The 27,517-nt window shown below is 60.2% G+C and overlaps 7 protein-coding genes across 7 annotated transcripts; 4 read left to right on the top strand and 3 right to left on the bottom strand.

The window, feature by feature from the left end:
• Nucleotides 1-431: 431 nt before the first annotated feature.
• Nucleotides 432-2,163, bottom strand: ARP3 (uncharacterized protein; the record flags this gene model as incomplete). The annotated part of the gene is made up of 5 exons (XM_060600978.1): nucleotides 432-893; nucleotides 982-1,256; nucleotides 1,329-1,645; nucleotides 1,809-2,003; nucleotides 2,108-2,163. 5 exons carry the CDS (start codon nucleotides 2,161-2,163, stop codon nucleotides 432-434), a joined length of 1,305 nt encoding a protein of 434 aa, XP_060457518.1.
• Nucleotides 2,164-2,400: 237 nt separating this feature from the next.
• On the top strand, nucleotides 2,401-3,891 carry CcaverHIS019_0410720 (uncharacterized protein; the record flags this gene model as incomplete). The annotated part of the gene is made up of 5 exons (XM_060600976.1): nucleotides 2,401-2,453; nucleotides 2,487-2,955; nucleotides 2,998-3,477; nucleotides 3,520-3,798; nucleotides 3,844-3,891. The coding sequence occupies 5 exons, from the start codon at nucleotides 2,401-2,403 to the stop codon at nucleotides 3,889-3,891; spliced, it is 1,329 nt and encodes a 442-aa protein (XP_060457517.1).
• A 214-nt stretch (nucleotides 3,892-4,105) lies between these two features.
• Nucleotides 4,106-7,698, bottom strand: CcaverHIS019_0410710 (uncharacterized protein; the record flags this gene model as incomplete). The annotated part of the gene is made up of 3 exons (XM_060600975.1): nucleotides 4,106-5,853; nucleotides 5,888-7,012; nucleotides 7,188-7,698. 3 exons carry the CDS (start codon nucleotides 7,696-7,698, stop codon nucleotides 4,106-4,108), a joined length of 3,384 nt encoding a protein of 1,127 aa, XP_060457516.1.
• Nucleotides 7,699-10,607: 2,909 nt separating this feature from the next.
• CcaverHIS019_0410700 (uncharacterized protein) lies at nucleotides 10,608-16,100 on the bottom strand (the record flags this gene model as incomplete). The annotated part of the gene is made up of 3 exons (XM_060600974.1): nucleotides 10,608-15,567; nucleotides 15,605-15,794; nucleotides 15,830-16,100. The coding sequence occupies 3 exons, from the start codon at nucleotides 16,098-16,100 to the stop codon at nucleotides 10,608-10,610; spliced, it is 5,421 nt and encodes a 1,806-aa protein (XP_060457515.1).
• A 649-nt stretch (nucleotides 16,101-16,749) lies between these two features.
• On the top strand, nucleotides 16,750-19,471 carry CcaverHIS019_0410690 (uncharacterized protein; the record flags this gene model as incomplete). Its single annotated transcript, XM_060600973.1, has 10 exons — nucleotides 16,750-16,885; nucleotides 16,923-17,215; nucleotides 17,252-17,325; nucleotides 17,360-17,784; nucleotides 17,817-18,212; nucleotides 18,250-18,465; nucleotides 18,503-18,563; nucleotides 18,599-18,966; nucleotides 19,003-19,181; nucleotides 19,217-19,471. The coding sequence occupies 10 exons, from the start codon at nucleotides 16,750-16,752 to the stop codon at nucleotides 19,469-19,471; spliced, it is 2,403 nt and encodes an 800-aa protein (XP_060457514.1).
• A 259-nt stretch (nucleotides 19,472-19,730) lies between these two features.
• Nucleotides 19,731-24,019, top strand: BUB1 (uncharacterized protein; the record flags this gene model as incomplete). Its single annotated transcript, XM_060600972.1, has 4 exons — nucleotides 19,731-19,999; nucleotides 20,072-20,326; nucleotides 20,362-23,788; nucleotides 23,828-24,019. The coding sequence occupies 4 exons, from the start codon at nucleotides 19,731-19,733 to the stop codon at nucleotides 24,017-24,019; spliced, it is 4,143 nt and encodes a 1,380-aa protein (XP_060457513.1).
• Nucleotides 24,020-24,263: 244 nt separating this feature from the next.
• Nucleotides 24,264-27,196, top strand: CcaverHIS019_0410670 (uncharacterized protein; the record flags this gene model as incomplete). Its single annotated transcript, XM_060600971.1, has 7 exons — nucleotides 24,264-25,178; nucleotides 25,214-25,290; nucleotides 25,391-25,641; nucleotides 25,692-25,841; nucleotides 25,876-25,995; nucleotides 26,032-26,174; nucleotides 26,216-27,196. 7 exons carry the CDS (start codon nucleotides 24,264-24,266, stop codon nucleotides 27,194-27,196), a joined length of 2,637 nt encoding a protein of 878 aa, XP_060457512.1.
• Between the last annotated feature and the right edge of the window lie 321 nt (nucleotides 27,197-27,517).

The following is a 27,517-nucleotide window of genomic DNA, read 5'->3' as shown; positions in this document are numbered from 1 at the left end:
CGATCGGAGACGCGGCGGTTAAGCAGTCGCAGTCTGCACTGGTGCGAGGTGGGGAGGTGCGAGGTGGGTAGATGGCGAGATGGCGAGATGAGAGGAGGGAGAGCAATTAGGAAGGGCAATGACAATCGAGAGAGAAAAAGGGAGTAAAGAGACAGAGCAAGAGCAACTTAAATCATGTGGGCGGCCAGCGGTTCTCCATCGCCGCGAGTCATCATGATCGCCCGACGTCATCATCATTCATTACTACCCTGGGCCTGGCCATCCGCCAGCGCGACACCTCCGCGGCCTCCAAGCTTCAACCACGCGTCCCCCACGCCGTTCGCCTTTCGCCTTCGCCATTCGCACGCATTCATCTTCCTACAACGCCTCTAGTAGCCGCACGCGGCCTCTTGGTATTGGTATCTGATACCCTTCTACGGGCCTTAGAGGCCTTAGGTCGCACTGCCAAACACCGAGAACCGGCGGACGAGGCTCGGGCCATACTCCTCGTAGTCGGCGCGCGAGTGCGACACATTGTAAAACTCGGGCAGCGACGCCATGAGACTGCCGCCGTACCACACGGCGTAGCGCTGGCGCTTGTGGCTGATGACGTTGACCTCGACACCCGAGGAGCGCATGAGGTTACCAGAACGGTCCTCGGAGAGCGAGATGCGGCTGTCAACAATCGTCTTGAGGTCCTTCTGCAGACGCCGGCCAAAGTCCTTGTACATTGTCGAGCCACCCGAGAGGACAATATTCTTGTACAGGCCGCGGCGGACGTCGATGGGCGACGTCTGGATGACAGTGTCGACCACCTCTGGGAGGGGGGTGAGAAAGTCGGACGAGTAGATTTCGGGGTTGAAGAAGATCTCGGGGGCGAGGAAGCGCTCGTAGCCGACGTCGACGTCGTATTTCTACGGTCAGTGGCGCGGGCGGGCGGGTTGGGCCAACGACTTGGCGCAGCTGGCTAGAGTGCGGCCACGGCTGACTTCCATCACTCACCCTTCCAGTCACAGAGTGCTCGCCCGAGTACCGCGAAAAGTACTTGTACGGGTCGGCGTCGTACTTTCTAAACTCCTTCACAATGTCCTGGCACACATAGGTGTAGTCCTCCTTGATCTTCTCGGCGACACGGAACTGGTCCTCTGGAGGAATCTGCGCCGACTCGCCGCGGTCACGAAGAAGCTGCTGCACAAACTTGGTAATGTCGCTGCCAGCAATAGGGACGTGCTTGATCGATGAGCCGATGACGTAGCCCTCGGCGACGGGAATGGTGTCTGGTGTGAGTGGGTCGGACGGGAATAGCTACCGTTCGAATGCGGGCAGCTGGGGACGTCTGGGCTACTCACGTGTCACGCCGTCTCCCGAGTCAATGACCACACCAGTCAGCGTGCGCTCTGTGACCTTGGAGCTCGACCACGACGCCGCGAGCGCCAGTACAGCCTGAACAGCAATGTAGAGGCCTGCGACGTTGAACGACTCGAACATGATCTCGGCAGTGTTCTCGCGGTTCTCGGGCGGGTTGAGCGGTGGCTCGGTGAGCAGCACGTAGTGGTCCTCGGGCTCGGCGCGGAGGTACTTGAAGATGCTCTGCTCCCAGTAACGCTCCATCTGGTCCCAGTTGTTGATCGTGCCGTGTTGGATCGGATAGTGGAGCGAGTATGTCCTGTAGTCAGCCAGGTTGTCCCGAGGCGGCTTGAGCGGTATTGATCTGGCGGCTGGGCATTCGCAGCAGCGCCTCCGCAGCGCTCGTTCCGCAGCACCACCGCCTCGACCAGCGCCTCCTCACCACTGCCCTGGTATCTCTCCCACTGCCAAACCACACTCACTTCGAGTTGGCCACCGCCTCGTCGCCAATGAAAAAGTCGAGGTCCTCAATACCGCGCTTGCTCGCGAGGTGGCCAGGCTTAGCCGCGACCGGCGGGGCGGGACGGCGCCCCGTCCCGCTACCGGATGTCGATGTCGAGTCCTTAGTCGCAATCACGGTGGGGAACACAAAGGAGGGCTCCGAGTTGCCTGCGAAGCTGGGGTCAGCGAGTGATCACGAGCAGGAGGGGGAGCAAGCGGAGAAGCGCCGAGCGGAACCGCTCCACGTCATCCCGTTCCGCTTGAAGGCGTCGAAGCTTACCCCATCTTTGTGTAGCCCGTGCCATTGTCAATGACGAGTGGGAGGAGGCGGGACATGTTGGATGAGGAAGATGGCAGATGGCAGATGGGAGGAGGGATGGTGACGATGATGGCGACGAGGGAGGAGTGGGGCTGACATAACGTCGCGTGGTCGACAGACCCCCCATCATCCTAATGCCCTCCACATTAGGTTGCATCCTAATTGGGAACAGTCCTAATCGGCTTCCTCCCTATCTTTCAGTCCGGTTGACGTCAACGTCACGTTTCTCCTCCATCAACCATCAACCATCAACGATGGACGTCGACACCGACCTTGGGCCCAAGCTCGCCTCCATCGCTGATATCTCGTGAGCTCCTCTCCCTCTTTCCTCTAATATCAGAAACCAGCGCGACCGCATCGACTCGTACCTCTCTCTCCTTGAGACACTCCTCTCCCCACCAAATGTATCCGACCTAACGACCTTCGGGCTGCACTTTACGACGAGCACAAGTGTGCCCCTCGTTGTCGGGCGACGCGTCCTCGGCGCCTTCGTTGCGGCTCTCACAGCCGGACTGGGGCTGCAGGCCGAGGGAGACGACGAGGCCAAGTGGGTCTCGCTTGGGGCTGTGGTCGGTGACCGCGAGGACCGTAAGGCTATCATCGAGGGGGTGTTGGGGGATAATGCCGGATGGTGCGAGGAACAGACTACCCGTCTGAGGCGGGCGCAGAGCACCATCCTCCAGAACGAGGAGGATTGGGCAGGTGCAGCTGAAGCGTTGATTCGGATTCCGCTCGAGGGATCGTCGCGACTCGTCAGCGACGACGAGAAGCTCGGGATCTACCTCCAGATCGTGCGCCTTCTATTGGAAGTACGTTTAATTTAGGATACCTCTAGGATAAGCTGACACCAGGACGAGCGCAGCGAGCGCGCACAGCACTTCTTCAATCGCGCCTCTCTCCTGATTACGCCCGAGACGCCCAAGGAATCGCAGCTCACCTTCCGTCTCTCTCAAGCCCGCCTGTTCGATTACGGCGCACGCTTTACGGAGGCTGCGCGGGTGTATCACGACGTATCCCTCGATCCGGCGGTCGACGAAGACGACCGCCTCATGATGCTCCAGCAGGCCGTTACTACTTCCATCCTCGCTCCGGCTGGTCCACAGCGCCTCCGCCTTCTCGCCCAGCTGAACCGCGACGACCGCGTGTATGCCGTCATTCCTCCCCATCTTGGCACTATGCTCCGCAAGATGCTGCTCGAGTATATTGTGCGGCCGGCCGAGGTCGCCGAGTTCGAGGCTGGGCTCATGCCACACCAGAAGGCACAGGTTGAGGGTGGTGGGACGGTGCTGGAGCGCGCGGTGCGCGAGCACAATGTCGGCGCTTGTGCCAAGGTGAGTTGCGGCGGAGGAATAAGGTGGTGGAGCTAACGCCAGGTCTACGACAACATCAGCTTTGACGCGCTTGGCGACTTACTCGTCCTCGACGCTGCGGCCGCCGAGGGCGTTGCGCGGAAGATGATCGAGCAGGGGCGTCTGCGAGCGTGGATCGACCAGCCGCTCTCGCTACTGTATTTCGAGAGCCGGCACGAGGACAAGGACGGGCAGGTAGCCGGAACCGCTGGTGGACTTGGCGTCGAGCGCGAGGAGACGCCTGTCCAGCCCGTGGCTTGGACCGAACGCTGGGACGCTCGCATCCGCCACACGAGCATGCAAGTAAGTGGAGCAGCTGCGTTGAGTAGAGTCACAAGCTGATGACAGGTCGAGAGCCTCGCGGCCACGATACAGGCGCGCGGCCTCGTGCAGTAGTGTAAATGTAGATGTTGTACATAGCTTGAGACGTAGTCTGCAGATCCGAATGGTTCACGCAATGCGCATACCGCCCCCACTAACATGTACAAAGGACGGGACCGCTTCGTGTGCGGCAAGTCTATTACAATGCAGAGTGTATGAATGCTGTCTGTCATAATGGCGCCCACAGGCGTCTCCAGTTGTAGTCCGTCGTCACAGTCATAATGCTATACTACGCGGGTCCCAGCGGTCCATACCCGTTTTGACCGCCAGCGGAACGCTGTCGCACATGCCCATTGACGTACTGTTCGATGCTCGTACTCTCCCCGCGGCCATGCGTTGGTCCGCGGCCCTGGCCCACGCCAACATACTGCCCCGAGTACTGATCGGCTGGCGGCGACACGCGCGGGCGATGCAGCGGCGATGGTGTGCGGCGGTCGTGTCGCAAGTTTGCCGGCGGTGGCTCCTCGAAGCCCTGGTCGAGCATCTGTGCCATCTGGTCCATGCCTATCGACGGACCTGGCATCGGCCGCGACTCTGGTGGGAGCGACATGGGCGGAGGCGGGAAAGACGGATGGTTCTCGTCGTAGCCGCCAACATCACCACCCCACGCGTCTTCTTCAGACGAGACAATCGACTGGTTATCTGACTCGTCACGTGCAAAGCCGCGGTCGGGCGCCACCAGCATGTTATCGTCGTCGCCGTAGAACGCCTGCCCGTGCATGCGCTCCATCTGTCGCCTTCGCTTCTCCTCACGGCGGATCTTGCGCAGTCGACTCCGTTCCCAGTCGTCCCAACGGCGTAAAGGAATAGTCGTGCCGTCAAATACGGCAGTCGCGTCACTGTGACCGGCTTTGTCGACGACTTCACCCTCGACTTTTCGAGTCTCGCCCCACGAGAAGTCGTCAAAGTGCCAGAACGAATATACGGGGAGGATAAAGTTCCAAACAGGCAAGGCGCAGAGGTAGACGAGCATCCACGCAACGTAGATGAGCTTGCGTGTGGTGATGAGAATGAGAAACGCCGGGAGACCGAGAATGCACGCAAGGAGCATGAGAGGAATGGCTTCCTCGAACTTTTGAGGCGGTTTGAGGATCGAGTTGACGACCAGGGCAAAGGTGAGGCAAATGGCAATCGGCAGGACAATTGTGCCAACGAGGTCCATGAAGACGACAAACTGCATGGAGAAACAGAATGTGCCACAGAGGTCACGGACCAGCACCAGCTCCATGAGGTTGTGAATGGTCGAGTTGATCCAGCGGCGGCGTTGAGAGAGGAGGACGCTGAATGTGTCGGGTGCAATAGTACGGCAGCGAGCCTGGGGGAGGAAGATGTTGCGGCGGTTGGGGAAAGTCCGAAGGAGAATGGTGGACAGGAATCGGTCCTCACCCAGGAGAAGCAGGTTCTTTTGGTGGAGCGTGACAACGTCCGACTGGCTGTACTCGCGCACAATCTCAGGCTTGACGAGGATCGGTACCCAGTCGTTTTCTGTGTCCTTGCGGGCCTTGATGCGGTACATCGAGAAACACCCAGGAAGACAGGTGACACCACCAAAGACCGACTCGAACGCTTTCATCTGGTGGTGAGAGATGTAGTATTCCCAGACCTGGATAGCTGTGACCCATGACTGTCGCTTGTTGGCGATGCGCGTCTCGCCACACACACCCATGACCATGTTGTCGTTGGCCATCGCGTTGACAAGGTACGCGAGCGAGTCGGGGTAGACCTTGGTGTCGGCGTCGACCATGAGACACACTTCGAAGAAGTCGGGTGTGACACCCATCAAGGTCTGCACCTTGCGGAAGAGGTCGTAATCGAGGGGAGTCATGCGGTCGTTGTAGGTGACGCGCGAGAAGAAGTTCATCAGAATGAGCTGCGAGTCGCGCTTGCCACGGTTTCCAGGCTTCTTGTCGTTGGCCTCGGACGGCACACCGCACTTGACCACGATGACCGTTGGCGCGCGGTGGCCATCCTTGGTGACTGACGTTAGCGCCCGCCGTCTTGGAACACTCACCATAGTGCCCAGCGTAGACCATGGCACGATTCTCGCGCTTGGCACCAGAGCCGACGGCAATGTACCCCATGGGCTGCGGGTTGCCGAACCTCGGGTCCGCCTCGAGCATGCCAACACAGATGTCTGGCGTGCTCTGGGCCTCACCAGCACCGGTGATCATGCCGTCGCACACCACCCAAAGGAGCTTGCGTTGGTCGGGGTAGTTGGTCCCTGCGATGGAGTCGAGCGTGTTGCGGATACCTTCCTCACCCTCCGAGTAACACGTCACCAAGCACACGCAGAACAGCTCTGCGCCAATGCGATCGAGACTCATGACCGGAGCCGCCGCCGTGACTGGAGCCTGTCCCTTCCTACCCGGCTGGGCCCACGGTGCCGTGCCCGTCTGATTATGCACAGAGACGTTGGCTCCCTCGGGCATGACCGTCGGTGCAATTCCGGTGCCGCGCGAGAGCGTCTTCTTCTCGATGAGCCTGTGTGAGATGAACCAGGAGAAGATGATGGCCATGGAGAAGCGGACCAGTACGACGGCGAGAATGACAATGAGAGACGCGTAGAGGAAAAGCGCGGCGACAAAGCATCCTGGGGTTGTCTTGTCGATTTTGCCAGCGAGGTAGCGCGTCGTCAGGCACTTGATGGCAGCCTTGGTGTCCGGGTTGTTGTAGAACTGCTTCGTCAAGTCCTTGCCAGACGAAGACTGGACGGAGATAGCCTTTCGGATGATGGCGTCGATGGGATCGCCAGAGATCGGCTGCGGGTTCGCTCGCATGTACGGGTTCATGTTGAGCACCCAGCCGTCGATGACAATGTAGTTGGTACTGTTGACCACCTGGAGCCACGAGTAACCCTCGTACTGTGACTCGTTCTTGAGTGCGTACGAGGCCAGCGAGTTGGCACTGAGCTGCTCCAGCATGCACTCGTTTCCCTCCTTGGCCTTTGCGTTGCAGATGTCAGGCGCAGCGTACCTGAAATTGGTTGCGGTGCAATCGGGGTAATCGGCGGCAGTGCGCGTGAAGAAGGGCGTGATGTCCTGTCCAGTCATCTGGTTGGAGAGCTCGTAGAAGTTGACATTGCCGAACGGCTTGGATTCGTTGATGTTGAATGCCCAGCCGCCGATGGAGAGCGTTGCTGAGCGTCAGCGCGTCGTGCGCGGGAGCTGCGTCAGTCACGTCCGTAGTGACAGACAACCGTAAGCCAAGACCAAGCTACAGGGCCTGGGCCAGGGATATCGGCCGGTGCTTCGCTGGCATCGCTGCCAACATTCCTCGGAGCTGCGCATCTTCTCTCAGGCGGGTAAACTCACAGTCACGAGTGCCCAGTAATTGGTAGCCAGCACCGTTGCCGCCGCCGGGGCACAGAGCGCTCTGCAGACCCATGGTCGCAAAACCGACCATACCGCCCATGATAATGGCGATAAAGCATAGTGTGATCTTCTCGCGCCATGCTTGCCTCGAGCTTGCTTCCGTGATGCCTACCATCTTGAGCAATGGGGAAGGGGCCCAAAACGTCACGACCCACGACGTCAGAGTCCACCAGTCGAGCTTGGAGCCGGACGCATGAGCGGCAGCTTCCTCCTTGCCTGTGGGGTTGATGAGTGGCTCGGGCGCGACGTGTCGCTCGGGCCTCGTGAGTGTCTTGGAGCGCTTGACGGTGCCTCCTGTTCCCCGGCCGATCGTTCCTCCGCCGCCCATGCCCATGCCCATGCCGCCTCCGGCCCCGGCAGAGTTGCCGCCAGTGACGCGAATGGTTGGCCGACGCGTCGGCATAGGCCCGCCCTGCGAATACGGCAGCGGCATGTCGTCGTAGCGTTTCATACCGCCGCCCTCAATTTTGTGCAAGGTGTGTGAAGTTGGTTGAAAGCGTGTGTGGAATAAAGATTAGTCGGAGGAAGAATCTTGCGAGATGGACATGTGTTCTCTCGAAGTTTCAGGTGTAGCTTATAGAGGTCGAGATGTCGACGAGTTGCGATGGGGCGACTCTCGCGGTGGAGGTCAAGGTCAAGTTGGGACGTAGAGCGTGAAGCGTAAAGCGTGGAAGAGGTGTATGCGCGTCAAGCACAAGCGTTATAGAGAGCGTGGTTGGGTGCGGACGTGATGGCGACGCGCACCGAGTTTGCTTGAAGAGTAAGACGGATGTGGAGGGTCAAGTGGGTAGTCGAGACGTGAGGAGGTTTGAGAGAGAGAGAGAGGAGGAAGAAGGGAGAGAGAGAGGGAGAGAGAGAGAGAGAGAGAGAGAGAGAGTGACAGAGAGTGACCGAGGGAGAGAGTAGAGAATAGAGAGAGATTGTGTCGATGTAGCAAGTGAGTCGGACGAGTGAGCTAGAGTTGGAAGGAGGGGGAGATGGGATGGAATCTATCTACTCTATTGGGTCTAGTGGGGCGGTTGGAAGCGTAAACGTGGTGATGGTGAACATGTCCAACCTACTGTGCCTTGCTGCCACCTACCTAGCTACCTAGCTGCTTTCAGGTGTTGCAGGTATTGCAGGTAGCCGTCTATAGTGCGGACAGTGACAGAAAGAGGCTTGAGGGCCAAGGGCTCAAATTCTTGCCGCGCCAACACTCAAGCTCAGGGTCCAAAATGTCAACCGCTGGCCGCTGGCCGCCGGCCCCTGGGCCATGAGCCATCCGCCATCGGCCACAGGGCCATAAAAGGAATAATATCAGGGTCCAAGCGCGACCCATCGACCTTCAGGCGCGTCTAGCCGTCTCGCTTCAACCTCCTGCATTACTCAAACTAGACTACTTGTCATGTCTGAATGGCATTGTCGTGACAGTGCCTATATCCGTACCTAGTAAGCAACTATATAAGGCTGAGTTGGGAATGTTAAGAGTTCCGAGGAGGGAGGGAGGGAGGGAGGGAGGGAGGGGGGACGTGTGGGTGTGCGGTTGCCTGGCCGCGCTGGGCCCAGACATACAGCCCTTCAATCATCCACACAACCAAGTCTGCGTGCAAGTCGGATTTCGACAAAGGGTTTGATCGACCATTCCTCATGTGCCAGAAAGCGGGGAGATGATGCCCTGGCACCTGCCTCTAGGCCTTTGGCCTCTAACCTGGACCATGTCCTCAATCAGCGGCCAGTGGCCAACATGGCCAGGCCTTGGATAACTGGAGCTGTCAACAAACTGCGCAGAGCATTCAGAGGACAACGCCGGCGCACCGACAAACTGCCTTTGATTGAGAAGCGACCTGAGCACTGAGCGTGGGGAATGAGGTCTGGGCATCAAAGGGGCGCCGAAACGGCGATGCGGCCACCAGATCGCGGCATTTCTTTATCTCGCCGCGGTGCAGTTTGTGCTTGGTGCTTCAAGGTGATGATCAAGTAAAGTGCATGGGGTAAGGGGTTTGCCCTTGGATGCAGCCAACAAAATTGGAGAACTGGAGAGTTGTGACTCTCCTGTGGCGTGCCCATTCCCTGACAACATGTCCTGTGAAAGACTGGCAGGCAGGACTTGGGAAGGTTGTATAGGATCATAGGATATGTGTTCCTGCACCCTAATGAACCTGCCTCCTGGACTCAACGCCCGACGTGGCGTGCCATCATTTGCGTACGGGCTACCAGCGTTCATGTCATGGGCGCATGTCATAGGTGCCGATGGTGCCGATGTCTGCAATGTGGGCAGATCAGCGTTCCGTGCACGACGCGTCGGGCGTAGTGCAGACTTTGACTTTGCCAGTTGGACAATTGGACAACCTTAGTTTGTGAATTTGCAGCCTTGACAGGTTGAGTGTGCAACCAGTAAACGATTGTGCAATTGCAATTGTGCATTCATCTGTATCCACGTCGTTCTTGTTCTAAAAGTAGCGCACAGATCCCACAAAGGCACCGTTATTTACCCTCTTGGCACGCACAGACCTTCTGATCTCACGCTTTTGTACTATACAATACTGTTCAACCTCGCACTGAAGCCAAAATCCATCACATGCAGAAAAGGCACAAGATTGACACCAACACAACACGACGCGTACGGCATATACGACATCCCGCGTGACGCGACATTGGGGGTAGATCTTGTCGTCATAATGTGCCTTACTTCATGTATACAGAACATTTTGCCCATTGAATCGCAAGGTTACGGAGGATAAAAGTGCCCAGAGGAGGATTTGCAGCAGCAGAGACGACTTTGGCAGATAAGGTTTCGGGCCGGGGACTGACCTCATGGCCAACCGCCGATCTTCTGAGCTTTGTGTGCTTCCCTTGGGCTTTGGGGCCTTTGATCCTTGAATGGGTTGCTAATCGTCGATCGCGGTCTCTGGATCTCTGGCCCGCATTATCAGGCATGAGCCCATGGGCCATGCGCCATGTGGAGTGTGGGACATGGGACATGGGATAGTCGTTAATGGGCGCACGCGGTGATGTGGGCCTCGTTGATCGTCAAAGTGTGGATTGCCCCCTCGCCTTGCTGCTAATCTGGATTCGAATTGTTGACCAAGTGGACCTGCTCTGATTCTCAACGCTTGGCACCTTCCTTCTGGAACCCGCATGGTAAACTGACAGTTGTTCACCCTCCTACAATCCCAGGGCAGGAATCCCTGTAGAGAATTGACTTGATATTCACTTCAATTGACTTCATTCCTCATCTCATTCCTCGGACCCAAAGGTAGTAATACTGCTCTGATTACTGATTCACAGAAAACATGTTACAATACTAAGAGGCTAGCTGCGCCCCCCCTACAACTCTGCCTTCCCTCCTCTTACAACACTGACAAGTCACTCCACCTCACTCTACGCCTTCCCTCCACGCCCACGTCTAATCGTCCCACGAGTAGCGCCACGAGTGGTGCCTCCGCGTTCGCGACCACCACCACCACGCCCCAACTCACTTCTCCCTCCCATTCCCACGTCCCGCGCGCTTGACTGGGGCGGCAGCGTACCCTGGGCATGTGCCGCGGCTGCTCCGCGAATGGTCAAAGTTGATCGGATGGGGCGTGAGGCGGCGCTGGATGGCCGGCTGGGAGGACGGTTCCCCTCAGCACTGGACGGGCGACTGGCTGGAGTCGCGCGGCCGTCCACCGACCTGTGAGCGGCTGCCATTGTGGATGACAGTGGTGCCGGCGCGTGGCTGGATCGGCGGGTGCTGGAACTGTCCTCGCGTTTCTCGCTGGCCTTTGTCGGCGCCTCGTATCCACGCCTACTGCGGGGCTTGGGCGGCGGAGGCGGAGGCGGCGTAGGTGTCCTCGGAGGCGGAGGCGGAGGCGGAGGGGTAAACGCCTGAACGCGGTCGCGGAAAGACTTGGAGTTGGACTCGAGCACATGTGGGAGCGGCTCAGGCTCGGTCCGGGTCGGAGTCTGCGCACCACCCTGTTCCCACATGTTGCGCAGGTTCTGGACGCGGCTAGGCGTGGGCCCGAGCCGGCTCTGGAGTGACGGAGCGCGCGGCGTTGGTGTGTCCTCTGGTGGAGCGGAAGGGGACAAACGGCCAAGCAGAGAGGGCTGCGCCCGGATCGCGTGTAGCTGGTCCAACAGCGAGCCTGTGGTCTTAGGAGTCGGAGTGGCTGTGTCGGGCATCGGAGAGGGCGACCCGAGCGTCTCGTCCTGAATAACGGCCAGCGCCTTGGGCTTGGCGGGCGGCGTGCCGGGCGGCGAACTGGCTGCCCATGAAGCAATGGAGCGCACGCTCCCACAAGTCGACGCGTCCGAGCCAACGGTGCGCTTGCCACGTTTCTTGAGCCACCTGGCCCGGAGCTTCTTAACTCGCTTCACCTCGTCGTCCGTCCAGCGCCGGTTGGTGCGGAGCTCGAGAGGAACCCAGGGCTTGCGCTCCCATGAGTCGACGACCGGGTCCTCGGGCTTGGCCATCGGCTCTGCGGGGTTCGGCTCAATCGCCTCTCGGCCAATTGCCTCCGGAGCCTCGGCGGCCTTGGGCTCATGGGTAACCACTGGCTCCGTCGCGTCTGATGCGACGACCTCTGGCTCCGCGAGGGTCTCTGGCTCAGCGAGGGTCTCTGGCTCCGCGAGGGTCTCCGGCTCCGCGAGGGTCTCTGGCTCCGCGAGGGTCTCCGGCTCCGCGAGGGTCTCCGGCTCCGCGAGGACCTCCAGTTCTTGAGATGCCTCCGGTTCCTCGACGACCTGTGGCTCCGCGAAGACGCCCTGTGGCTCCGCGAAGGCAACTGTGTCTACCGCTGCCTCTGGTTCTTCGTCAGCCTGTGGCTCTGGGATGGCCTCTCGCTCTTGAGCCGCAACCCGTTCCTGTGCCACCTCTGGCTCCTGCATCATCCCACAGTCCTCCCGCTCGGCGATGAGGAAGGCTGCCTCGCGCCGAGGCGTCGGACTGGCAGGAGGGAAGAGTGAACTTCCGCGCGGCTCGCGCCCCTCACTGAGGGGGCCAGAGTTGGAAAGAGACGGCGACATCATGCCGGTTGGGGCCGCGCACATACTGACGCTACGCCGGGGGTTCTCGACACGAGGCCGTGTGGGAGCAGGTGAGCCGGGTGCACGGGGTGAGGCAGGAGAACGGCCCGAGTCCGAACCCATGGACGAGTCCGAGTCCGAATCAACGTCAGCATCCGAGTCGGCAGTGTGGCGACCGTGTCCGTCGCTGTGGCGCCGGCGGACTCGCGTGCGGCGAACGGTGATATCCGGGAGAGAGACGAGGCGGCGGTCACGGCGCGCCACGGGCGTTGACTGCGGGAGGTTGGTGGGAAAGAACGAGTCGCTGATGGCCGACGATGAGGAAGAAGATGAAGAGCGAGAGGAGGAACGCGAGCTGGACCCTGACCGTCTTCCTTTGGTCTGGTGGCGGGGTGATGGCGTGAGGGGCAGAGAAGTTGGTGGAGATGTGAGAGGAGTGACCCCACGCGAGCTGGACCCAGAGGTGGGTGTGGTGCCAGGAGGCGAAGCACGAATGGAGGCGGAGGAGATTGTAGGCGGGAAGAGCAGTCGCTCCGAGCGCGACCGAGTGGGAGAGGCGGGCGACGCCGACCGAGCCCGAGAACCAGGTGGGGAAGGAGAGAGCGCGAGACCTGGTGATGTCTCCATGAAGCTCGCCACGATAGCGCGGCGCGGCGACGGCGAGAGAAGAGCAGTCATTGGAGAGGGTGACGTCTGCTCAACCTGTGGGGAGTGCTCAGGTGTGTCGGGAGGGGTGGGCGAGAGTTCGGCGATGAGGGACGTCTCCTCGAAGAGCGGCGTCGAGCAGCGCACAGGCGAGTACATCACCATGGAGCGGATGGGTGAGGGCGAGTCCTGTTCGGCCTGCATCGGCCGGCGGGGGGTGCTGTCCACTGAGGCGGGTGAGTCGGCGCTCCCAACGGACTCGATGTCCGAGAGCGCCTGGACGAAGCCGCGCTCACGAACGCGGAGCTCTGCCTTACGTTGCTGGCGCTTGTCTTCAATCACCTGTTGGCGCCGGCGCTCGCCTTCAGCTTCGTGTTCGCGCTGAACCCGTGCCTCCTCCTCCATCTCGATGCGCACTTCTTCAGCGCGGATTGCGTTCCGGGTGTCCATCTCGTCGTCGGACATGTCGGCCCAGTCCTTCGACGGCTCGGGGAACATCGAGGCTGCGGCAGCCGCAGCGCGCGCAGCGTTGCGCGCGTCCATCTCATCGTCCAAGACGTCCGCCCAGTCTATCTTGAACTCCTTGGGTGGCGAAAATGTGTAGTTGTCGGACGACCATGCACTCTGGGTAGATGAATGTGGCGGCGTGGCTGCCTCGAGAGTGAACAGCTCGTCAGCCTCATGGCCGCTTGAGGTGACAAGATCGTCCCCAGCTTCCAAGTCCCACTTCCTCTGTTCAGCACGCATGATCTTCCGCTCTTCCTCGGTCACGTCACGGGGGCACTTCACAATCGGCACCTGGAGGAAGCCCTTGGCGACATGGCAGTCCTCCTTCAGTGGGGCCTGAAGCTCCTCATCCGTTGTATTCGCATACTCGGGTGCACCGAACTCTTCCTGGTCCTCGAAGCGCTCGTCAAAGTTGTCGGGGCTGGCCGGAGGAGCGAGGGGGGCGTGCGCGTCGCGAAACTGCTGCTCCACCCCCTCTGCACTCTGCTCAAAAGACTGCGCCACCTGACAGCCCCAAGGCCCCTCAAAGTCGTGCCATCCGAATTCCGAGAGGATCACGGGCTCGGCCAGCACCTCGTCGCTCCAGTCATCGAGCCTCATCTCGTGCGGTGTGTCCTCGGGCGGTGGGGCAACACAGAGAACAGGGACATATGGGAGGGATGGTATGAGACACCTTGGATAACGCCAAGGCTCGAAGAGCGGGGCCTCGACGGTCTCGGTGGGGACAGTTTCAGTGTGCTGGACGGACCCGTAGCCCTCGACGGTGGCGACAGCCCCGTCGCCCCCGTTGCTCTCGACAGCTTCTTCCGCTGGATTATGCGGTCTGGATGCTGAAGGGATGTCTTCCTCGCCCACCACGAAGTGGCTTGTCATGTCGCGCATCTGCTCGATGCCCTTGTATGGTGGCGTGGTGGAGAGGACGGGCAGAGTGGGAACTGTTGAGATGACAGTAATCGCATCGTTGGCCTTTAAACTCTCGACGGCATTGAAAGCCTCGGCTGGGGCGGCCATGGCTGTCTCGACTCGGACAGCGTCGGTTGACTCCATCTCAGACACGGAGATTTCGCCGTCAGACACCGCGGCAGCCTCTAAGAGCTCGGAAACAGGATTGAATTCGGGAGGTTTCAATTCTGCAAGAGGCTTGAATTCGGGGGGTTTCAATAGTGCAACAGGCTTGAATTCGACCGTCATGGGAGAAGCCGACTCGGCCACAGCCTTGTGAACAAACATGGGGTCCTTGTGTTGGATCTTGTCATTCTTCGTCAACGTCTGCGTGTCCGTCTTGCGCTGCTCGAGCATCTGGCTGAAACCTATGTGGATATGCTCCTCGTAACGGTTGACGATGATGGTCTCAGATGGAGGGTTCCAATGCGCGTACTCGCCGCCGCTGTCCTTCAGGCGAAAGGGCTTGAGAGCCCAGCGGGCCTCGTCAAGTTCGAGACGCGCGCCGTTTGCCACCCACTCATTGTACGCATGGGCCTCAGCGCGGCGTACAAAGTTGACGACGCGCCGCTGCATGACCTTGCGGTACTTGGCTGGCAGGGCGGCCATGGACACGCCGTGCTCCATTTGCCACCGCGCGATGACCTCAGGTGCGGGGCGAGAGCCTATGGGGAGGGGAAGCTTGGGGCGGGGGAGACGTTTCACTGGGACGGGGATGAAGGCAGGTATGCCGTTGGGCGGGGGTTCGGGCGCATCATCACTGTCACTGCCGCTGTCGGTGTCAGGAGGGGGTTCGTTGGCTGGAGGGATGTCGGGCCTGTCGTCGTCCTTCTCCTCCTTGGGCTTGGCAGAGCTCTCGACGTCTTCCTCCTTGGGCTTGGTGCCGGTTCCGACGACCGCGTCGCGGCCTGGGGACGCCTCCTCAAGTCTCATTGAGCGGGTTCCAGAGCCCGACGCGACGGGCCCGGCTGCCGCGTTACTGCCAAGATGTGAAGTGGAGGCCTGCGTCTTATAATGGGCGAGGAGCGCCTCCTGTTGCGCAACGTCGTTGTCCGCATCCTGAATGAGGAGCGCCTGCGTGGCCGCCTCTTGCTGGGCGCGTGTGACCTCTTCTTCCTTGGCATGCTGCTCATGAGTGATACGAGCCTCGTCCTCCCTCCGTTCCGTGTTGAGCACCGCCTGCTGATCGACCGTGGCGCGGCTCTTGTTCTCGTGCACGCTCGCTGGTCGGGAAGGCAGGCTCAAGTCAGTCATGTGCTCACGTTGCCATCACTCACTTTTTGATCCATTGCCCATACGCTGACAGGACCTGGACGAGGAACCACTCGCTCCCGGTGGCGACCCCACGGGAGAGCTCAATTGAGTGGCCTCCAAGCACACTGAGGAGGATGGCCGCGGCTTGACCCACCAGTGTGTTGATGCTGTTCAGGAACTTGTCGGTGTCTTGCTGGCTCGCACGCGAAATCACTCGAATCAGTATTGTCCACAACCCAGCGACTCACAATTCCCAATGACAACAATACCCTTCACGTATGCAGTGTATGCGGCGACGTGGACGCTATCCCGAGACGAGGCAGCCGCCACAGCGGTGAGGAAACTTTCCATCTCGACAAACTGGGAACGGGTGGGAGGATAAGGGAAGCGACCCGCGACGATGTCCTCTGCGATGTTGGGGTAGTCTTCGAGGGGGATGACGCCCGCGAGGGCTGGGTCGAGGCTGAGAGTGGCCATGTTGGTCGCGTGGATGTGCTGACCATGTTGTGTATCGACCATGGTAGAGACGAAAGGAGTGTTTAGATGAGAGATGTTTGGGGACAGGGGCGGGGTTTATGTAGCTGAGCGGCAAGTGCAAGGTGTGTATGGGTAGACTTAGAGACTCACTTACACGCTGATGCCGCGCGGCTTCGCATGCAGTGCCGCATGTCCTTTGTAGTGCTGTTGCAACACATTGTGATGGGCTTGGATGCATGAGGTCAATTGTCCGGTGAAGGCAGTCATCACCAGGCTTCTCGCCCGAGGCTCTCGCGCGAACTCGCGGAGGTGTGGCGATGGGTGTGGTGATGGCGTGTTGACCTTGTCTCGCCAGGCACTCGCGCTTCGGACTCTGCCACGGGGTTGTGATTCATTCATCAATGCGTCAGTAATCAGAATAAGGCCTTGGAGTTTGACAGGACAGTGTACAGCGAGATGATGGCTTGTTCTCTTGGTGTAGATGCAAGATGTTAAGAGGTGGGCAGAGAGAAACCAAAGACGCGTCGTGCCTGATGCCTGGCCTCAACCCCTCATCACCATTTATGACGTGTCAATTTGTGGCGCACCTCCACCTCCACCCACCGCTGGCTCCGTCATTGAGCTACTGTAACCCTCGAGCACCATCGCCGAGAAGCTACAACTTACAAGTTTGTACATACATCGTCTCATCATGGCGTCGCTTTTCAGCTTTCCGTCTAGGACAGACGCGTTCTCAGCCTACCGTCCCAGCCGAAATGCCCACACCGACATCCTCACCGCTTCCTCCTCAGCCCGCACCGGCAGGATCGTCACTCTCAATGTCAAGCGTAGGTCTCCCACGCCACTGAAGGGTCTCACACTCAGCGCCAAAGCCGCCTCTGGATGATGCGAGCAAGCTGGCGGCAATCCAGGCCCAAGTACCCCTCGTTCTGAGTGGCAAGTCCACCGAAATCTCGTTCAACTGCGTCTCGGACTTCTGCAGGAACCTGGTGCTGTACTCGGAAGCACCATTTGAGGCGATGTACAGGACGATCGACATGGAACTTGAGAAGAGCACCGAGCGGATAGCAAGAGGGTGCCGCGCCGCCATTATGGCCCGGGAGGCCAAGTGGCTCGAGGTGTTCGTCTCAACGTGGGAGACCTACATCGAGCTGGCGGTAAGGCGCACTTATTGGTTGAATCTGACGGTCTAGAGCCTGCTTTCGGCCGTTTTCGTCTACCTCGATCGCGTACACGCCAAGGACGGCAGCGGTATTCCCACCATCATGTGAGCTTCCTTTGGGCGTCCCAGCTGACATCAGCGAACGGGCAACTGCTCAGTTCCGCCAGACCGTCTGGGGGAACAAGCTGATTTTCGAGAAGACCAAGGATGACATCCTGGCGTGGGCTGCGTCTGAGCGAGCGTCATCCGAGGTAGACTTGGCTCAGCGGGTTCACGTCAAGTCCGTAGTGTCAATCGCCAAGAACCTTGGGACGTTCTCGACTCTGGCACGCCCATTAATGGAGGTCACCCAGGAGTACTACGAGGACCTGGCCGCTACACATGCAGCCAATGTGCAGGATAGCACGCTCACGGGTATCGAGTTTGTCAAATGGGCCCTCGACAAGGAAGTCGAGGAGCGGGAGCGCGCTGAGCAGTGCTTCTCACCCGAAACAGCCGTTGAGGTTGTGGACGTGTTCCGGCATGTCACGGGCGAGATGGTGGCAGACAAGGTCGTCCGGCAGGGTGAGTGTTTCTGATGACTGTGCTGATGGTAGCGCTGGACGAGTCGCTGTACCGTGCCGACACGGACGCGCTGAGCCGCCTATTCGTGTACAGCCAGCAGGCCAAGGCGTTCAAGGTGATGGCCAAAGCGGTGCACGATCACATCGAGACGCGGATACGCACTGTTATTGCGGACCCCTCAAATGACCGGCAGATGATCGAATCAGTGTTCAAGCTCAAGCGGTTCGTTGACAAGGCTGTCGCAGACCTCTTCGAGGTCCCCGCCAAGCCGATTGAAGCTGAAGACGGTGACGTCGAGATGGAGGGGGCGGAGGCGCCCAAGCTCTCCCAGGAGGAGCGCAACAAGCAGCTCGAGTTGGAGGAAGCTGTTCGCTCCGGCTTCAAGGCAGGTCTCGGCAGCCGCAAGAATGCGCCAGCCGAATGGATCGGTGAGTTCTATTGTTCTCGACGTCCAACTGACACCAGCAAAATACTTGGACAGTACTATGCGTAAGGGCCAGGGTTCGACGTCGGAAGCCGAGTTCAACGTCCTCCTCGACGAGATCGTCGCTTTAATCGGGTACACGCCAGACCGGGATGTGTTCCGGGCCTTCTACACCAGTGGCCTGGCGAAGCGCCTCCTGCTCAACAAGAGCGCGAGCGACGACATGGAGCGCACCATGATCGTCAAGCTCCAGAAGGGTAAGGAGTTGCGCACTTCCTTGGCTGACTGGTGCAGAGATGGGAGAGGAATTCACCACTGGCGATGTCATGCTCAAGGACCTCCAGCTGTCCGAGACGTGGGTTCCCCTTGTCCGAACACCACTCACACCAGGCTCGTCAAGTCATACCAGTCAGCTCGCGCCAAGGACCCCAGCAAGTTCAAGGACGACTCAGACTTCACGGCGAACGTCCTCACAGAATCTGCCTGGCCATCGTACCCTCTTCTGAAAGACGGGTGGAACTTCAAACTCACTCCTCAATTGCAGTCGTCCATCGACACGTTCACAGAGTGGTACGCGACGCAGCACAAGAACCGCATGCTTTCGTGGCGGCACCAGCTTGGCACCGTTACCCTGACGGCTGTCTTCGACAGCGGTAGATATGAGATCGGGGTTAGCCTGTTCCAGGCCGTCGCGCTACTCCAATTCAATGACGACGATGTCCTCGACTTTACAGAGCTCAAATCGCGAACAGGCATTGGTGAGTTATACAAGTCTTCCTGCCTAACTCGCACAGAGGCATCTGAGCTGGTCCGTACGCTCCAGTCCCTTTCAATGGGGCGAAAGGGCACACGTGTGCTAATCAAGCGTCCGGCAGGCAAGGAGGTGGAGCCGACAGATAAGTTCGCGTTCAACAAGGGCTTCACCAGCGAGCGCATGAAGTTCAAGATCAACCAGATCCAGCAGGACCTTTCGGTGAGCTACTACCTCCTTTTCGAAGCTGACAGCAGGCCGAGGAGTCGCGGCAGACGAACGAACAGGTCGCGCTCGACCGTGTATCCGTCCTCGAAGCGACCATCGTCCGCATCATGAAGGGCCGCAAGAAGCTCACGTTGCAACTCCTCATCGACGCTGTCGTCAGCGACGTGTCGAAGCGCTTTCCACCGGACGTCAAAGAGATCAAGAAACGTGTCGAGAGCTTGATCGACCGCGAGTTCCTCAAGCGCGACGACGAGGACAAGAACATGCTCCATTACCTTGCTTGAGCAGCACATAGTGGTGTTAGTACTGTAGTAGATTGTATTAGGTTGTCAGAGTAGATTAGTCTTGCTGCTAATAAGTTGGTTTCATTGGACTGTCGAGTCGCCAGGCTCGTGAATGCCACGTCAGGGTTTTACCACGTGGTGATACAAACTGAGCCAAACAAGGCGACTGACTTTCGTCTCGCCCTGGGAGATCCACAACTTGTCATCCATCAAGACATCTATCCAAACACCATCTGTACAACATTGTACCATGGCAGCAATGCCGCCAACACCCCGAGCGCCGTCGCCAGACGGACCCATTACTGACTTCGCGCTCCTCGAGGCGCAGAAGGAGAACATCCGGCCCCTTGCCTCGGGCCGTAGCGCCGCCGCCCTTGGCGCATTCTTCGAGGGGGACGAGGAGACGCGCAAGGCCCACGAAGACAAGATCGCGCAGTTCAAACTCGACATCGAGGATGCGGAGCGTCGCGACCGCGAGGGAGAGGACATGGTAGACGGCGTGGCAGACGTGCTCGACTTGTGGAACCGGTGAGTGATGGGCGGCATGTGCGTGGTCCAGGCCCGTCGCGCTCATTCCAACCCAAACAGATCTGACTCCAGATATGTTGCCTTCACCGTGCAAACCAACCCCTCTTCTCCAGGCCGCATCATCCCCGTAGTTGAGAGCGCCACGCGACGCTTCATCGACGATGCACGCTACGCCCAGGACATCCGGTACCTCAAGCTGTGGATAATCTACGCTCGCCAGGTCGAACGACGAGAGGAGATGTGGGCGTTCCTCGAGAGTCGCGATGTCGGGACACGACACTCGTCGTTCTACGAGGAGTGGGCCCTCGTACTCGAGGGCCTTGGACTGTGAGCTCACTCTCCTTCTCTGAGCTGACATGCAGAAAGAAGAAGGCCGACGAGGTGTACCGCCTTGGAATTGCGCGTCGCGCCGCTCCCATGGAGCGACTGAAGAACAGACACGCGGCCTTCCTCACGCGCATCATGGCACCATCCTCCGACGACATCCCGGAGGATGACCCCAACCCTCCCGCACCGCCCCGCCGTGCTGTTCTCGGCGCTGTCGGCGGGCCTCCCCCATCTGTACAGCAGATGCCTTCCGGGCGGACCCGCGGCCCGAACGGGTCCAAGATGGAGATCTTCTCGGACACGACCGGGCGCGGCAACCCGGAGCCCACACCGTGGGAGGACTTTGGCACGCGCGAAGGTCGTCGGAAGGAGAACACCATCGAGGCCGCTCCATGGCGTGGCGAGACCATGCCTCAGAGCGCATCACGCCACCGTGTAACACCCCGTACCCCCAAGATTGAAGTGTTCAAGGACTCGGAGACGAACGGCACCGTCGTGGCAGGCGACGGCGACGTAATGCGCGCCAAGGCCCCACCAAACGAGGCAGAGAAGCTCCGCTTCGACCCACTGCGCAACTTCGACGTTGGGCCGATCAACGCCTTTCCGTCTCTCCCTACAGAGTCTCGTCCCCCAGTTCCTCCCGTCGCACCCGCCGCACCTACCAGCGCACGCAAGCCCTCCTCGAGGGACAAGGAGAAGAAGAGGGAGAAGCGCCACCGGTTCGTCATGGAACCGTGGACATGTCCGACAGGTGGCGCCGAGATCGTCGACGCCAAGGGCAAACACGAGCGGCGCATGTTCGACTGGGACGCGGTGTTCAAGGGTGGTGAGGAATGGAGCTTTGAGGAAGTGCGCGCTCGCCAACGCGGCCTCCTCGGCAAGGTCTACAAGCCCGTCGCGGCCTGGGAACGTACGTGGCACGCTGGCGGCGCGACGAGCCCCAAGCCTCCGCCGAAGCCTATGCGCCCACCCTCGCCGACGGTTAATACCAAGCTTGCCAACGCCGAGGTCATGGACCTCTTCAACCAGACCATCCACGGCGGCAAGGCGCGCCACTCTGACTCGGAGTCGTCTGACGACGACGACGACGACGGTGATGACGCCGAGGAGCAAGTCATGCCTACCCCGCTCCCCCGCCCACGCGCCGCCATGATGACCCCAGGTGGGCTGGTGCCTCCCACCCCCACTCCGGCGCCGGGTAGAAGCAACATCTTCGGAGACGATAACGGCCAGATTCCCGTGTTCGCCGACGAGAACGCCCCTCGCAAGATGGCAGTATTCGACGAGAACGCCCCTCGCAAGATAGCAGTCTTCGACGAGAACGCCGAGAATGCTTATGACCCAACTGACGAGAATAAGAACGCCGGCCGGCCGGCTCAGACTCCTCGCGCCCCACTGGGCACAACACCGCGAGCCCCGCTTGGCATGCGCACGCCCCTCGCGCCCACCCCGCGCGGGTTAGCGGTGCACGATGAGAACGACACGCCGGCTCCAACGCGGCCTGTGCAGCGCAACATCTTTGCCCTGCAGCAGGACGCGATTGCTGAGGAGGACGAGAACAGTCCTCGTGCGAAGTCGTCACCGCGTGAATCACCTCGCCAGTCGCCCAAGGAGCAAGCGCAAGAGCAGGAGCAGGAGCAGGAGCAGTCGTATCGCACCGAGGTCAACGTCAACGAGGGCTACTCCTATCGCACCGAGCCTGCGGCTGAACAGTCCTACGCTACTGAGGCGCAGAACGACTACTCCTACCGCACCGAACCAGAAGCTGAGGACGAGGGCACCCAGGAGCGCTTCGACGAGCACTACGAGGAGTATCCCGAAGAGCGTCCTTTCCGGAACCAGATGTACAACCGCCACTTACTGACACCTGTGACGGAGCGCACCTTCGAGCACACTGTCGCGACGGCCAAGAGCTCGCGGTTCGGCGGCCTTGGCACCCCAGAGGAGGAAGAGGAGGACGAGGAGCAGCGCTCACCGAGCCGCTCCAACTCCTCCAATCGCTCCGGCTTTGTCGATGCAGGGATCTTCGACGTCCCCGAAGGGTACACCATCGCGCGCAAGCTAGACGATGAGCCCAAGGCCGACACGACCCAGTCGACGGACGCGACTGGCGACTTCGTCACGGCCCAGCACAACAGCCCTCCTAAGCCCGAAGGTTTCCGCCATGCCTCGCCGGTTGGCAAGATGGAGATCTTCAAAGACGAATCTAAGCCCTCTTTGAAGATGCAGGTGTTTTCGGACGGACCGCAGGCGTCGCCCAAGCTCGCCGTCTTCGCCGACCAGCAGCGGGCGTCACCCAAGCCAGCCGTTTCCGCTGATCCGCCCAAGGAGTCGCCCAAGCGGCTGGTGCTCGAGGGCAAGCAGCCGTCTCCGACCAGGGAGCCAGTGGCATCCCTCGCCGCACCTGCTGCTGCCATGGAGTGTCTGGTCCTCGCACCCGTGCTTTCGGATATTCCAAACCCGTGCAACCCCACAGACAGCTCGGTGATCGCCACACTCTTGGAGCGCATCGACCCACCTCTCGAGGAGCAACCCCTCATCCGCCGAATCTCGGACAGATCGGCCCGCCTCTCCGCTCTGCAGAAGCACGCTAAGCTGCACGCACGGCGGTCGAGTTCGGCATCAATGCGGATGTCAATCTCGCCCGATGACTTCTACCCGCTCGAGCTCGGCGGCAAGACGTACGAGGCGAGTCACAAGATTGGCGAAGGGGGCTTCGGCTCCGTGTTCCTCGTTGTAGACCAGGCACTGCAGGCTGAGCTGGACGACGGGGATGAAGACGACGAGGACGGCGCTAAGCTAGCAATCAAGGTCGAGAAGCCCGCGAACTTGTGGGAGTCGGTTGTGCTGTCGCGGGTGCACGAACGCGTTGCGTCCAACCTCGTGCCGTCGATTATCCGTCCGCGCGGACTGTTCGCGTACGCCGACGAATCGTTCCTCCTCCTCGACTACTGTCGCCAGGGCACCCTGCTGGACGTCGTCAACAAGGCTGGACAGTGGGGCATCGCTCCTTCGCTGAACGGTACGAGCGTCCCTGACGAGATTCTTGCCATCTTCTTCACGATCGAGCTCCTCCGTATCGTCGAGGGCCTGCACGCGGCGGGTTTCGTCCACGGCGACCTCAAGATTGACAATTGCCTTGTGCGTCTTGACTCGGCCAATGGCTGGGACGCGCAGTACACACGTGATGGCTCGCGCGGGTGGGCCGCCAAGGGCGTGCGTCTCATCGACTTTGGTCGCGCGTCCGACCTCTCCCTCTTCTCCCCTGGCGACAAGCAGACCTTTGTGGGCGACTGGAAAGTCGATGCACGCGACTGTCCCCAGATGCGCGAGGGCCGCCCGTGGTCTTTTGAAGCGGACTACTTCGGCCTTGCCAGTGTGTGCTATTGCCTTCTCCATGGCAAGTACATTGGCACTGAGGTCGTCGATGGGAAGGTCAAGCTCGACGCGCCAATGAAGCGGGTGAGTAACTTTGCGCGTGAACAGCTCAGCTAACAACAGTACTGGCAGGCCGACATGTGGACCAAGCTGTTCGACACGCTGCTCAACCCCGCTGAGATCCCGCTCACGGGGCAACTTACTTCGATCCGTGCCGAGTTTGAGGGCTGGCTCGAGGACAACTGTGTCAAGAACGGTCGCAACCTCCGGCAGCTGCTCAAGCGGATTGAGAGCCGCGCGATGGAAGGGCGGTAGATGAGAGGAAAGGGAGACATTGTACTGCATTGCATGTAATCATAGAGATGGACTGCTCAAGTGGAACGGGTGGAAATTAAGCGGGAGAGACGCGCCACGCCACGTTCATCATTCGCGCCTGGACTATTGATCCCTGAAAGCCTGATTCACATCCCAAACCCCTCTTTATTGGCCTCGACATTGCACAAACTATAGACTTCTCAACACTCGTATCTTCCTCACTCCCACTCAGCTTCCAGCAAGCATGACCGACACGGCGCTGGACGCCACACCCTCGGCGGTGGATAAGCCCCGGCCCATGTCGGCACACTCCGCTTCGGTTCACTCAGACACCTCCGCCGGGTCCGAGTACAGCCCCGAACTCGCGACGACCGCGACGATGCAGGACATCTCGCTCGACGACGACAGAGACGCCGACGACTTCCGCACCCCCGAACCCGCCACCACTCCGAGCCTGGAAGACGAGCTGCGCGTGCGCACACCTGAGCCAGCTCCACCTGTGCCCCTCCAGCGCGAGCTGAGCGTCGGCTCAGACCACAGTGCGGAGCACGACACGGACGCAGTTCCGCCTCTTCCCGCAGCTCCCGGTACAGCTGGATCACCCTTCACCTCCCCGCGCGCTCCCGGACGCAGCCACTCGCGCAACATCTCCACGGCGTCGGCGGCGTCCGCACTCTCGGCAATCTCAGGCCACTCGCGCACCACCACCTCCAGCGTGGCGTTCGAGGAGATCGGCTTCGACGACGGCCCGGGGTGGACCGAGGCACCCGAGATGGCCCTCCCCCAAGCGGCTAGGATGGGTGCTGGGCCCCCCATCGCGGGCGGGTTTTCACCGATCGCAACAATGGACTCGCCGAGCGCGCGGTCCGACCACACGATCGTGGGGGCAGTGACGCCGAGCAAGCGCTCTACGGCCGCGAGCCTTGGTACCCTCGGCGGAGGGCCGGGGTTGCGCGTGCGCGTGAGCGACGGCGATGTGCCACTCGTTCTTGGCGTCGCTGTCGTCGACTTTAACCATCTCATTGGGCCAACGGTCGAGTTCGCACACCCAGCCAGCCTGGCTGAGGCACTTGCAGCCGACGACGAACTGTCCCGCCTCCTTCCCTTCCTCGCCCTCCCTGACGGCGCCCATCTGTCCGAGGAGGACTACTCCTACTTCGTGAGCTGCTGTGTACATATGCCAGCTGACCCCAGCACTGCGCTTTCAACCCCAAGGCTGGGACGGAGCCCAACACCGACGTGCCATGGGGCCGGACGATCTTTGGCATCTCGTGAGTGTGGGAGCGTGTGTGTGCTGGCTCTCCCATACACCACTGCGTGGCTGTCTGTTCATCTTGTTGCGTCACGCGTCGCTGGGATAGCTGACACCAGATGTAACCGTCAGATCGCGGCGTCGGACCTCCTGCACAAGTCCTCCGACGTCACCCGCAGTATGGTGCAGAAGGCCGTCGTTGTGCTGGCTTCGCAGCCCGTGTTTGGGCCCGTGCGAGATCGCCTAGGCGTCGTCACACGCACGTTCTTCGCCCAACGCGACTTTGGCAGCACTCAGATCCTAAACGACTTCTACGAGAGCCTCGAGGCTGGCCTCGAGGGCAAGGCCGGCGAGAGCGCAATCTACATGGGTACGTTGGCAGAGATTGTGCTAAGCCCATTCCTCGGTCATTAACCGCAGGCACGTCCCTCCGCGAGCTCGTGCACAAGTTCCGGCATCGCACGCTCGTGCTTCTCAAGATGCTGTTATTGCAGAAGCGCATCATGCTCTACGGCTACCCCGTCGAGATGCTCTGCACGTACCAGTACTCACTCGTCTCGCTCGTGCCGGGTGAGTTAGGAAACATTCAACTAACTGACGCCAGGGCTGCTCATGAATTTGCGTGACTGTGGCTCGCCCATGCTCGACGCGAGGACACTGCGCACACGCCCCACGTCACTGCGCACGAGTGACCGCGCGAGCCTCCTGCGGTACATGGGCCTTCGTGAGCTTTGCTTCTCCTGTCATTAGCTGACACCAGCCCTCCACCTGTTCGGTGCGGACGCGGTGTTCCAGCCCTACCTCCCGCTGCAGCAGATGGACATGCTCCAGGCGCACTCGTGGCTTGTCGGCACAACAAACCAGATTGTCACGCAACAGAGGGACTGCAAATACGACCTGCTTGTAAACGTGCGCTAAAGAGAGCTCGACATAGCTGACACCAGATCGAGAACATGACGTTCGAGTTCCCCGACCACAAGGTCGAGCGGCTGATCGCGCTCACAGCGGCAGACCGCAAGTGGATGGACGACATAGTCAAGACGGTCGAGGACAGCTGGAACTTACCCGAGGGCGAGCGACCAGGCTTCCTCGGGAGCGACGACGACTTACGCAACCGCTTCGAGGAGTACCTGTGCGCCTTCCTCGCGTCGATCAAGTATGCCGACTTCATCGGGCAGAAGGGCGCGCATGACACGACGGCTTCTGGCGTAGGTGCGCCAGCCGAGTCAAACCCACTCCTGCACTTCGGTGAGGCGTACACTGAGGCGTTCCGACAGACGCCTGCGTACGAGCTGTGGGACAGCACGACGGACGAAGTCATCTTTGACTTGACCGAACCGCGCCACCCAATGGAGGGCAAGGTGAGCGCATTCGGGGACGTGGGTATTCGTCTCGCCGAGGGTCTGCACGACCTGAAGATTGAGGAGAGCCTGGCCCCAACCCGCGCGGCCATGAGCAGCGCGTTCGCGGCCGGCTCGTCGTCGCTCTTCCGCGCGTTCGACGGTGTGCGCTCAGAGGTGAACAACCGCCTCGAGGCGGAGAAGGCTCGGCGTGCGTCGGCCACCGCCGCCGAACGTGAGAGGAACAGTCCGAACGGCTCGCCAAAAGGTTCGCGTCCCAGCTCCGCAGCGGCCTTGGCGCCATCCACGCCGGCCGCCAACCGGCCAGAATCCGTCGCCTCGAACCGCTCTGGCAACTCGACGGGTGCCGCCGGCACGTCCCCGGCCGCGTCGCCCGGCGTAGATGTCCGCGCGACGCTCGGGACCGTCGGGAGCAGCATCTCTGGCTTCTTCGGGAGCCGCATGGCGACCTTCTCTCGCTCTCCTGCTCCACCACCCCAGGCCGAACGGCGTAATTCGGGGCTGCGGCCTATGAGTTTAGCGGGCAGCGCGGCAGCTGCCAGCCCCAAGAAGCCCGGTACATAGCATGGAGAGCACTATGTGTAGATGGTAGAGCATATTGCATCGTACGTGGTACAATATATGGCATGTTATTGTGGTTAGGAGGTGCAGATGGGCTGTGGGCTGTAAGGATGGGGTATCGAGCGATGGGTAGGCTTGTTTGAGACAAATTCCAGAGCGAAAATCACCTTACATGGTCAAGCACAGGGCGTGTAGCTCAGTTGGTAGAGCGTGTCATTAGCACGACGTCACTTCACTTGGAGTGTGCGGTTAATCTGGTATTGACAAGGTCTTTGGTTCGATTCCTAACCCGTCCACAGCTTTGTTTTTGGCAATGTTGCTTCT

The sequence above is a fragment of the Cutaneotrichosporon cavernicola genome, assembly GCF_030864355.1.
Source record: "Cutaneotrichosporon cavernicola HIS019 DNA, chromosome: 4".
NCBI lineage: Eukaryota > Fungi > Basidiomycota > Tremellomycetes > Trichosporonales > Trichosporonaceae > Cutaneotrichosporon > Cutaneotrichosporon cavernicola.
Note: the sequence above shows the minus strand (reverse complement) of the source record. Positions and strands in the feature narration are given on the sequence as shown.